Source organism: Hemicordylus capensis, chromosome 3, assembly GCF_027244095.1.
Source record: "Hemicordylus capensis ecotype Gifberg chromosome 3, rHemCap1.1.pri, whole genome shotgun sequence".
NCBI classification, from domain to species: domain Eukaryota; kingdom Metazoa; phylum Chordata; class Lepidosauria; order Squamata; family Cordylidae; genus Hemicordylus; species Hemicordylus capensis.
The window spans coordinates 83983628-83996243 of record NC_069659.1 but is presented as its reverse complement, the minus strand read 5'-3'; the positions used below and the strand labels follow the sequence as shown (position 1 = coordinate 83996243).

General features: G+C 39.3%; 1 protein-coding gene across 4 annotated transcripts in view; it reads right to left on the bottom strand.

The window, feature by feature from the left end:
• The window catches only part of GABPA (GA binding protein transcription factor subunit alpha), a 28153-nt gene extending 15544 nt beyond the window's left edge, over window positions 1-12609 (bottom strand). Inside the window, exons 1-9 of one of the 4 annotated variants that reach the window (XM_053308280.1) lie at window positions 12307-12609; window positions 11474-11600; window positions 10237-10388; window positions 9518-9618; window positions 8704-8848; window positions 6518-6602; window positions 4608-4853; window positions 3720-3914; window positions 3080-3130 (exon numbers count right to left, since the gene is read on the bottom strand). In XM_053308280.1, coding sequence (XP_053164255.1) covers window positions 3080-3130; window positions 3720-3914; window positions 4608-4853; window positions 6518-6602; window positions 8704-8848; window positions 9518-9594 — 799 coding nt within the window. In that variant the 5' untranslated portion in view covers window positions 9595-9618; window positions 10237-10388; window positions 11474-11600; window positions 12307-12609. The remainder of the gene's footprint in view (window positions 1-3079; window positions 3131-3719; window positions 3915-4607; window positions 4854-6517; window positions 6603-8703; window positions 8849-9517; window positions 9619-10236; window positions 10389-11473; window positions 11601-12306) is intronic. The other 3 variants (XM_053308279.1, XM_053308281.1, XM_053308278.1) reach the window with 3 other exon arrangements.
• Between the last annotated feature and the right edge of the window lie 7 nt (window positions 12610-12616).

Sequence of the window (12616 nt, the reverse complement as noted above, 5' to 3'; positions counted from 1 at the left end):
ATCCAGAAAAATCATCGCTGCTTTGCTCTTCTTGGTGATGTCATCTATTGTGTTCAATGCAAATCTCAAATTGTCATTCATGTATCTCCATGGGATGAATCCTGTTTGATCAGTATGAATTATATCAGATAAGATATTTTTCAACCTTCTTGCTAAAATCGCTGCAAAGATTTTGTAATCCATGTTTAGCAGGGAAATTGGGCAGTAAGAGTCAGGTCAGGTTGCATCCTTCCCTTCCTTAGGAATAAGAGAGATAAATGCTTCTTGCCATGAGGAAGGTACAGTGTGATGATGTAAGATTTTATTCATTACCTGGGTTATTGGCATAACTAGTATCTCCTGAAATTGTGTGTAATATAAAGAAGAGAAGCCATCTGGGCAAGGAGTATTGTTTTTTAACCCGATAATTGCCTCTTTTATTTTTCTCTGAAATCAGTTTATTAAACAGTTCTTTGTTTATCTGTGAACAAGGATATTTGCAGATTTTCTAGAAAATGCACAATCTCCTCTGGGTCCCTTCTATATAGTTTAGAATAATAATATTCTATGAATTGATCAACTATTTTATCTGTATTTGAGACATAGTCTTTCCCATTCCATATGGAAGTAATTGTTTTTTTCTCTCACTCTTTTCTCAATTGATACACCAGTAATTTATCAGGTTTGTTGCCTTTTTCAAAATATTTTTGTTTTGCGTATATCATGTTCCTGTAGGTTTATTTAGAGTCCATGAGATCCATTTGTTTACAAAGTTCTGTTATAGACTGCCACACATCGTGTTTAGGATTTGTCTTATGAATCTCTTCTAGAAGATCCAATTCTTTTATCAATTATTCTCTCTGGTTCTTTAAATCCTTCTTTATCTTGGAGGCTTCTGAGATGAATATTCCTCTCATATAAGCTTTACTAGCTTCCCATACAGAAAATAGAGAAACTTCAGGTATACTATTTCTCTGGAAGAAAGTCTTTAATTCATCCAGGCATTTCATTTTAAATTGTTCTTGTAATAAGAGAAGGTTTTGTTCAATCTCCATCCTCTTGGTCGTCTGTGTTCTTTAATAAGTTTAATTACTAGTGGATTATGATCTGCATAGGTAAGGGGAGCCACCTCCACAGCACTCACACTTAGTAATACTGATTTCAAAATAATGCACATATCTATCCTAGAGTATGTCTGGTGGGGTTGAAAAAAGAAAGTATAGCCCTTCTCAAGGGAATGTTTATATCTCCATGCATTGTCTAAGGATAGAAACACCAAATAATCCAATGCATTTTTTTTTTTTTTGCAATTTGCCAGGGTTCTTCTTATAGTATATAGTATACAGGGCCAGAGAGATTACTGCATTCCAGTCTCCAATCACAAATATCTCTCCTTCAGCTATCCCCAGTAACGATTAGAAAAATTGCTCATAAAAATATGTCTTATCACTTGGAGCATAAATTGAGGCAATTGTAATCTTTTGTGTCTGCTGAGTTTGAAACCTCAATGTAATGTATCTGCCAGGCGTATCCTGTATTTTTTCTTCCAGCGTCCAAGATTGGTTCTTAATATAAATCGCCACACCATTCTTTTTAACATGTCCAGAAGCAACAAAGCTGTGACCTAAAAATTTGCAATCTAGTAAATTCACATTAGTCATCTTGATGTGGTTTTCTTGTAAACAAATGATATTTGCTTTCTTTCTTTTTAATTTCAAAAAGATTTTTCCCCCTCTTGAATTAGTTGTTTAGTCTACTGACATTCACTTAGAAAACAATAGCCTCTTTGGTCCTCCTATTCATGAATTTTATCATAATATCCCTTGGCAACTTCTTGTCTCGGGCATATCTGGAATTCACTCTGTAAATTTCACGGATATCAAGAGAATTTTCCGGATCCCACCCCAAAAATCGTAACAAAAAGGCCTCAATTTCCTGTTGAAGGTCTTCTTTCCCTACTTCCTCCCCAATGTCTCAGATTTTTAAATTGCTGGCACGTGATTGAAATACTAATAACTCCAGTCGCTGCTCCAAACAACGCTGGGTAGATTCAGATGCTGTCTTTGCAACTACCAGTCCTTTCTGTACTTCAGTTGTGTTTTAAATTGATTGATCATGTTGTGCCAACTTCTGTTCAATTCCATCAAACCTAGACCGAACATATTTTTGGAAAGTATCCAAATGGGCAGCAATTTTATCTGTCGACTTTTGGAGTTCTGTAACAAAAATCTCTCAAAGGTTGGAGAGAGAAATCTCCTGTTGCTGGGGAGCGGCCCCCTCAAGGTCTGTATCAGTTGTAACTGTCTGATACTGTACCCTCCAGACATCTAAGGTGAGCTCAAGGCCTGGCAGTTATAACTGCAGATGTTCAAAATCACAACTGTGCCCACAGAGGCACCAACATTAAAAAAAAAAATACACACATTTTTCAGGATAGCAATATGAGCGAGAGAGTAACAAAAAACTTGAAAATTTGAACACATGTACTTCTCTGCTATAAAATTATGCTATATAGACTTAGGCAGTGCACACAGACATTTCTTATTATCAAAGATAGTGGTAAAAAGTCACAAAGAACTGTAGTGGGTGTCTAAAAACTGTAGGAATGTTAAAGTCATCTGGGTCAATCTCCTGCACCGAGTGGTCCAAGACAATTTGTCTGGAAGAACAGTAGGATAGGCAGGTAGGCAAGCATTACAGTCCTTGTGACAAAATCCACAAATTGTCTTGGACCAGGGGAAATCTTACCGCTACATCTTCCAGCTTTAATAGAATATCCAACTGCTAGGCAGATAAATACATATTCAGTAGTATATTAGTATATCTGATATACTGCTATATACTCTAGTATATAGGAGAATATCCAGGAGATATCCAGCAGTATATCACCATATCTGTTTACTGGTAAACAGCTAGTGTGGATGGACCTTTGGAAACAACCATACATAGTGTCAATTCAACTCCATATAAAAGATTAAAGTTTCCAAATTCAAGCATTTGAGTATTAATTTTTTTGCAGCGCCTACAATATAACCGCACAAACCCCAGGTTTCTTGCTGAAAATACTTTCTTGGTAAAAACTGGTGGAGAGGCAACTTACGTTGATCAATAGTAACTATTTCTCCAGAATGTTCCTGGCTGGCCAACACATCTGTAATACACAAGAAAAACATCAATTATTTTTGAAATGACTACAACAGCTAAATTTAGTGACAATTTTATTAGAAAAATTAGAAAAGAATGATGAAACTGCTTGTTTTATAAATATTAAAAAATGTCATGCATGAAGGGTGATCTGGAGATGGGCTTGCTAATTCATGTATCTGTGATATTCATTATTCGCATTATAAGCAATTTTATATCATCAGTTTCCTTTTATGTCTCATTATTGCTATTTGCCTTCTGCTGCCTTAAATAAAAAACTGTTAGTAAAATATGATTTGTGATATGTAGAAAAGCATTGAAATCCAGCAGTGATTTAATAATAATTCAGATTTTGCTTTGAATTATCAGCATCCTTTCATATGATGCATAGATTAAATTTATTCCCAACCAAAAAACAAACAAATTGGTACATACAGCATCCCTACAATTTGCTTAGTGCTGTGCTAACAGAACTCAAATATGAGTAGCATTTTCACTCACAAGACTGCAGTATACATCGCTTGTTAATTAGGACTGTCAAGATGAGAGACTTTTAAATTAAAAAAACTAAAAAGACACTTGCTGAGAAAACTCACATTTTCGAAGAAGTTCCAGGTGGCTCCAAAGGATTTCTCCCCGGGGGACCCTCTGGAAGAAGTCCTCTTGACCAAGGCTGCACAGCTCTCTCCCAGGAATGCTAAGCGTATTGAGGTCTATGTCTGTCATGCTGAACTCCTTCATCACCCATACTACCCAGTGCAGTACTTGGTCAGTTGACCACTGTACTGGGTCTAGGAAAGAAGAGAAATATCCTAAGTATATTTTCCATTGCTACAACAAGTTATACTAGCTTTGACATACATTCAAAATAACATTCCTCAAAGTAACAAGAGGCATCATAAAAACCTCAACTGACAGTTCCATACAGCTGAAGCAATTATAAATGATGGTTTATAATTGTGAACTTCCCTGAGCAGTATTGTACTGAAGGAGTGGAATATAATGTCTAATTATTCTCAGATCTAAAACAAAGTTTTGTATCAAACCTTCAATTGGTAATACCCTGGACTGAACAAAAAGAGAATTTGGACAGCCTCAAATAACCAAAACATTTGCTTTTATTTTGTTCAACAAACCAGATGAAAATACTTCTATTCCAATTTTCCTTGAAAATCTGCTCAACATTTTTCTCAGACTGTAGTTACAACAATTTTTTTCCATAATGCTACTTCCATTGCCATTTCAAAAATGGCAAACATAAACCTCAATGTAAGTGGTTTTCAATACTCATGTACATAATAGCTTTATTTTTTTACAACAAACTATTTCCTTGTAATCAATACAGAATTGCAACATGAAAATAACTTGCAACATGAAAATAACTGAACGTATGCTGTTACCTTGTTCTGTGATTTTTACAACAAAATCTGAACATTTTGCAAATATAAAAAGATGTGCAGGAGTTAATTAATAAAATTTATTACCATAGGGTATTCCTAAGCGTTCTTGTTCTTTCCGGTAGCCTTCTAATGCTGCAGCCCACCGAGTTACTTGCTCCGATGTTTCATCAGATATGGTGGTAATATGCTTTGTTCCATCCAGTGTTATCACTTGAGCTTCTTCAACCAGATGGGCTTCTGTTTCAGTATGGTGGGCATCTGGGTCAATCACTACCTCAACAGTTTCTACCGGCTTTACAATTTCAAGGATGTTTAACTTGGGTTCTATTCCTGTACACAGAAACAGAACACAAATGAGCAAACAAAAATGAAAAGTTGCAGAAAACTAAACAGGTCTACTCTGATTTATAATGGTATAATTAGGATTAGAAAAAATATCCATTCTTACGCTGTTCTGATAAAATGTTCATGGTATAGCCCTGAGAAAACCCATTAGTCTTCCTTTTATCCCCCCACGGCCATAAAATAGTTTTGTTTCTTTAGCACACTGGCCCACACATTGTGCAGCTTGACTGTAGGCAACATGGTTCTGATCTAATCAGCCCTTCCAGAGTGTGGGCGTGCTACTTCAACTATTTGTGCTCTTGTGCAAAAGCTCAAAACTGCCAGCGCTTCATTATGAGGCCACAGCAACATGAGTGGATAATTACCAACTAAGTTACATTGCACAACATGTGGGCCAGTATTCTCATATTAACTTGCTAGCAGACCATCTTATTTCAGGATATTGTTAAAATTAATGTAAATATTTATAATGATACTTTAACTTATAAAGTATTACTTGCAGAAAGAGTATCAGCACTATCATATGCATGTTTACTCCCGCCAGGCCGGCCTGCCACCTCCTCCCGCAGCCGTCAGCCAGCATCCCTACTCCCCACCCCCATCACTATCCTATCTGCAGCTGCTCGCATACTCTCGTGAAAGCTGTCACGCATGGGATTAGAGACAGTTACATCTAGGACAATTAAATATATAGAAGATAGATACCCAGATTTTTTCTTTCTTTTCCCCTTGGTTCAGTTATTTTGTATTACTTTTGTTCATATATATTGTATTACTTCAACTGAACAAAGAGAAAATTTAAAAAGTGAAAACATTATGTACTGAAGGAGCCTGAATATTTCTATAAATCCACAGAAAAACTACTGTGTTCTATAATATAAAGCAGGGCTCCACAGTTCTCAGGCTGCAGCTCACCATGGTGCCTAGAAATTCAAATGTGGTGCTTAAAGCAGGTGATGGATGGACATGACCAGAAGGCGCAGCAGTGAGCAAGCAAGGCAGGGACAGGTTCTCACTGCTCCTCTTCCTGCCCATCTGGTTCAGGCAGACGACAGACTGAAGTGACCAGGAGGAGAAGGAAACAACCCAGCCCTGTTTTGCTTGCTCCCTCACCCTCCTGGTTGTATTGGTCCATCACCTGCCTGAGGCAGATGTGACCAAGAGTAAGCAAGCAAGGCAGTGAGTCTCCCATCCTAAAGAAGCAGAGGGTGTTGCTGGGGCCAAGTGGCGAGCCCACATACCCCACCATGGAATGAGGATGTTGTTGAGGGGTGAACAGCAAGTCCTTCACCCCACCCCCCCCTTGCAGCAGAGGACAGCTTGGCTCCTAGAGAACTTGTCAAGGCCTGACAATCTAGCTTTATGCCAATACTGCTATTAAGTATAGTTCTGACATTCTGACTAACAAAGCGTGCATGCTTCAAGAGACTATGAGGGTGTGATGAGAGGCCTCAAATAACTCCCCTTTCTCCCGCATGCACACTGTTGCACAACAGACATTAGAATTCCAAGTGGTCCCTGTGCTCCACAAAATCGAGGAAATGACTGCACTCCCTCGAAATGCACACACTTCGTTTGTCAGCATGTCAGTGGTTTTGAATATCTATCTACAGAGACAAGAAACATGTCATATATATGGAATTTCTTACCTTGTCTGGATATTACTTGAACACTAAGCTGCACTGTTCCATCTGTCTTGACACCTTGATCAAAGAGACTACGATCTGGATCCAGCTTCATAATGAAAGGAAATAAATAAAGATGGTAAAGCCAGCTATAATGATCAATAATGGCAAAGCAAAAAAAAGAAAGGTGGAAATATTATAGGCAATTCTCATTTTTCAAAAAGATTTCCAAGAAAAACTGTCATTTTCCAAAATGAAAGATTTCCAACCACAGACACACACACACACTCTCTCTCTCTAACTGAGTGTGCTCAGATAAGAATGCACAGATAACAGTGACCGTCATTTTATTAACCCTTAAAATGTTTTATAGATCGTCATATTTCACAACTGATATAGAAATTATATATGTCTCTACCACATAGCAATACAGCAGCCACAGTGAATGTAAAGAATCATTTTGGCATATCAAATCTGGGTCAGGTCAAAAGTTATGATTTTCAGATTACACTAACTTTTGTTCTAGGAAGTCTACTTAAAACAATTATCTATACAGCACTGATCTTACTTTAATTGTTCTGCTAGGTGGCTCTGATCACTGTGTTAACTGTGTTAACTGGATTTTTCTCACATACTTTCCTTCCTGCACTCTTTAACTCTTAACCCTAACCTGCTTGAAAAACAAAGGATTGCAATTGTGTCAGATGAAGAGTGTTCTAATTTTTTTCATATATGTGTGGAATGAGTTTTGTTCTGGGTGGTAGTGTGCATGCATGTGCATTCAGAATAGGACCTTCCTGATTCAACATGAGTGGGATCTAAAATTAACTGAGCGGACATTAAAAAATGTGTGTGTGACACATGCACATGCCTTAGAGAGAACACTGCCCATGAATAATAATCTTGATCAAACAATGTATCCCTAGAGAAAGAGTGTGGTTTTATTTAAAGGAAGGGGTTAATTTACTTCCTGAGATATGCTGTCTACCTAACAGCAAAGAAAGGACTTCGCTTTCTAAGTAATGCTTTCAGATGAACTATGGACTTTTTACAGCTCTTCCCTATGACATTTTCCCACAAAAACTAGACCAGTTTACTGATAAGAATACTTTGGCTTTCTCATATTTGATGATGTACTTGAACTTACATTCTGTTTTCCTACCAAAATAAATGCTAAATAAATGTTGGGTTAACAACTTCTTTGGTTTATTTTTTCTCAGATCTTTTGATTTGAGAGCTATTCGGATACTCACTCACACAAAAAAGCATCCAGTTGCTTAAAACATGTTTTAGATAGGATAGAGAAAATGTAAACAATATTGGTGGAAAGCTGATCAAGAAAGAAAGCTGAGACTTTTTACACCTATATCATTTTTACTCTTTGTTGTGGATCCCCAGGAGGCAACCAGAAAGCTCTATGTAGTGCTAGCAGTTAGTCTATAGTGTTTGTGAGGGATAAAGATGACAACCAACCTTCCCATGAATCTGCCTACTTACTGAGGCATCTTCAGAGGCCCTTTGCTCTGACCCTTTAAGGTTTGGCAGGTAGTGAGCAGAGAGAGGACATTCTTGATTGCAATTCCCCATTTTAGGAACTTTCCCCAAGATTTTTCTGGCACCTTCCTTTATGTCTTTTCAGTGCCAGCCAATGACCTTTTAATTTTCCTAAGCCTCTAAAGCAGGGCTTCCAGCTGCTATATTACAACTCCCATCACTGCCACCCACAGTGCCCAATAGGGATGATGGGAGCCGTAGTCCAACAGCAGCTGGAGGGTTGAAGTTGCACACTCCCATTCTAAAATATAGATTGAGTTGACTTGTTTGTTATAAGCTCTGCTTTAAATGGCTTTATTGTTCTGTATTATATGCGTAAATACGCTGCTGACAGTAGTTCTTTAAAAGTCATTTTATGTTACTTATAAGCTGTCCTAGAAGTAACACTGAAGGGTGTAAATGTCTAAATAAATAACCCCACAGCAGCTCTGGGGTGTTCCACAAAAACATCTGCAAGTTGCATGTAATCTAGTGTTTTTCTGCGGAACATAAATCTCTTCCAACCAATCAGATGTGAGATACATAGATAAATAAAAAGATCTACACACATAAATAAACCTCGATATAAAAAGGTAGATAGGGAAGATCAAAGAACATCTAAGAATACAACAAAGTGCCTCATACAGGCACTTTTAAGTAGAAAGCTTTTGCTTTACCTGTATATCCTGGAGACAGATTTCATGAGCTTCCAGAGAACACTGAAGTCTTGGTTCCAACAGTTTCTTAAGGTTTCCAACTGGTTCATTAATATCAATAGCCTGACTCACAAATTCTGCAGTGGTGTAAGTTTGCTCAACAATACTGAAACAAAAGGGATACAAGGAGTCTTGCAATGTATTTTAATAGAAATATTAGAATTATTTAGCATTAACATTTCTGTAGCAGTGTCCACGTGCCCCAGTAACATAGAGCACTTATTTGAATAGTTTTAAGAGAGCTTGGAACCCCCAAAGACCAACAGTCCAACCCACTGTGCTCTAGCTCCATCTGTGCTGGCTGCTGTTATGAGAAACACTTTATGTCCAGATTTTTTTTAGGGAAAGCAGCTACCAAGATATCAAACTTCAGCATTGTACCCATTGTGGAAATTTATTAAAATCAATAATCTCATCTGACATTGAGGCCCAAGTATATTTATATACATAGGTACAGAACAACAAGCCAAGGAAATTAAAATTGATACTCAAGACACAGTGTGAACACTTCCTCTGGAGTCACCTCAACCTACACTGAACCAAACAGCACATAAAAGGCATGCCCTTAAAAAAAGAAGTCAGACTTTGGAGAAGCAAGACATCAAAACTTCCAGAACCTATTATGCCAGCATTGTAACAATACAGCTGAAGGAGATTTATTGTATTTTTATTATCATTGTTTAATCTACAAGGAAACTTCATTATCCTTGGATTATGTAAAAAACAACTACAAAAAAAATTCATGCATGAACTTATCTGGACTCCATTTGTATACCTTTCTTCAGTGCACTCCTGCTTCTCTGTTCCATCTATTTCAATTTCTATTAGTTCTTCTGCTTCTCTTTTAGTCATGGCTGAAATATTTCAAGTGGCAGCCTACAAAATAAAATATTAAACAATATTCCACACACTGTATACAAATAGAAATAGCTTCATATTAAATATACTTTACTGAGCAACAAATTATTTGGTTGAAGTTAAGATTCAGAATTTCAGTGGCCAATATCCAGACTAATGTCACATATGCAAAAAGCATTTTGCACACAACATGAGAAGGGTGATTTCCAACTAACTCTTCTTCCCTCTGCAGCCTATATTTCCAGAAGTTACCATGGGCTGAAAAGGGAAGTGGAGAACAGTGTCATGCATGCAAAATGTTTTTTGGTGCATGCAATGTTGGTCTGGCTGTCAGCCATAACTAGAGGTGAAGAAATGCTGGCTCAGTTTATCAGCCAGACAAAATATTTTACTCATCAGATGATTCCTCAAGTCATGTTGTACATTACTCATCAGGACTTTTTTTCACTCAGACACAGTGAAAAAACAGTGAAAAATACCATGCTCACTAAAAGTCTTCTATTAGATTGTAAGTAATGCTTGCATTACACAGACAAGTTTTCTTTTACAAGAAAACTTGTAAAGTAGCTTTTTTCACTTTTGCAATTTTTAATGAAGTGAATAGTTTTGTGGCATATAAAAACAAGTATTGCTTACTTATAGTTTTTTGTTTAAAGTACACAAGCTTTTTTGCCTTCTCAGTTTGCCATAAGCCTCAAATGTGCCAGTCATTCTTTATATTGTATTCGTTTCCTCTCAGCATTCAAAATACAACTCAAAAAGTCAGCTTCATCAGTTCCTATATAACGCTAAAAAGATGAGTGCATATCAAAGATGAGTGCATATTATCTTTTAAATAGTTTTCCCTATTGGGGAAAGAGGCACCTTTTAATGTGGTGATTATCTTTATTTAGAAAGGGAGAGTAACTGGCCCGATCAACCCCTAGCATAGTACCTTCAGTGACTGTTGCTGGTTTCTATTTCATGTTTCTTTTTAGACTGTGAGCCCTTTGGGATCCATCTTATTTATTTATTATTTCTCTGTGTAAATTGCCGCTTTTTGAAGGGTGGTATAGAAATCAAATAAGTAAATAAGTAAGTAAGTAAAATACTATACTATACTCTGTTACCCTACCTTCCACCTCAAGTTATACAATTATGATGGAGTCTGTCTATATGGAAGTGGGAAAAGTCCACTTTCAAGAGCCAAGGCCTTTAGGAAAGGGCTCTGTAAGATTTATTTACAAACTACTCCCAAACTTCGGTAATTAATGTAGTTTGATCAAGAATTCAAGTGTTAAGAAGTCTCAGACCTTGGGATAAGATAATCCTGTACTCAAGAATACACATTCATAATTCAAATTTGTAATGCATGGCTAAGGATGCACATTGCTGTAATTGGCATTGTCCAATAGAAACAGCAGCAATTTTTTGTTTCCAGGCTTGTTCTATGGCTATCATATAGCCCTGGTTCCACATTAGACAACACATTACTGCTGACAAATTGAGTTCCTGCCCTTTAAAGCAGGAGTGGACATCCCAATCTGAGAACATACCTCATGGTAAATTCCAGTGAACAAACCCTACTTCCAACTGTGTGTACTCAGAACCACACCAGTATACACAGAAGAGAGAGAAGAATGTTGCATGCTTGCTATGCTAACAACACAAAAGCCACCACTGAAATCAGAAAATATAACACTCATGTTCTGTCTAAGCCATAGCAAGGCCAATATTGCATGCTTCACTTGTAAAATGAGAAGAAGCTAGGGAGAAATCAAATATCTAACATGGCTTCTACTAATAGATGTAAGTGGTAAGCCACTTGCAAAATAACTGTTGCCATCAAACACATACTGGCAATAACAGCTTTAAGCTACTATCCTACACATACCTCGCAGGGAACAAGTGCCCCAGTGGGACACAAACTCAATAGGGCTTACTTCTTGCGGTGCACAACACATACGGAGAGAACCCATTAAAGATGGTGAGGTCTGTCCCTCCAAAATAACCTTTGTGATCTTGACAACATGTAAAGTAAGATGAATAACTCAGTAGATGAATAACTGAAAGGTCCCGCGGCACTTTAGACGAAACGGAAAGCTGCTGAGAGGTTTAAATAATCGAGAAAGTGGCCAGAGAACGCGATCTAAGTGGTACGACAGAGTCGGGGAAGTGGGGAAGGAAGGAGTTCTGGAATCCGCAGGAGCTGCCTATAATGTGGCCGGCCAACTTTTCCCTGGGCATGGCGCTGTCGGCAGCTCTCCGCCACCCACGCCCCGCTTGAAGAGAAGGCTGGCTGCACAGGTGTGCGTGGCCCGTGCCTGGGTTTCTTCTTAGGGTATGGATGGGTGTCTTTATGGCGGGCCGAGAGTGGGGGGGGGGAGGGGGCGGCGGCGGCGGCTGCAGCAGCAGAGAGGAGCGGGGAGGGCGCGGGACTCCCCCCCCCCTCCCCGTCACACGAGGAGGCCCCAAGGTTGCGAGTGGAGCCATGCTGCCTCAGCCCAGGCCTTCCTCTCCCGCCCGCGGCGGCGCCTCCTTGTTGTTTGAACTCGGAACGGAAATGAGACTCGCGCCGCGCGGGGCAGAAACGGAAACAAAACACAAGCAGCAAGGAGGCCACGAGACCCCCTCCCCCCCGGATACAGCGCGAGGCGCTTCCCTCGCCCTTCCCGCTCTCTTCCCTTTGGAGCCGCGCGCGCCGGAGGCTCCCGCCTCAGGACTCACCGTCGTCGGCGCGGCCGCCTCAGCCTCCGTCACAAAAACAAACCGGCCCCCGCCGCAAGTCGAGCAGCGGCCGCCGCTTTCCCCTTATTTTTCCGGCCGTGGCGGCTGAATAAACCACCACGAGGACTTTAAGGCGCCACTGACGGTCACCGCGAAAGAAAGGCCGGAGCGCGCTCAGACTCCGGCGGCAAGGCCTGTGCGCGGGGCCCTGGCGGGGAAAAAGCGCACACACAATCCCCCCCGCGTCAGCACGAAAACTACAATACCCAGCATTCCTCGCAGGGCGGCAGCCCACCCCATTTCCTATCCA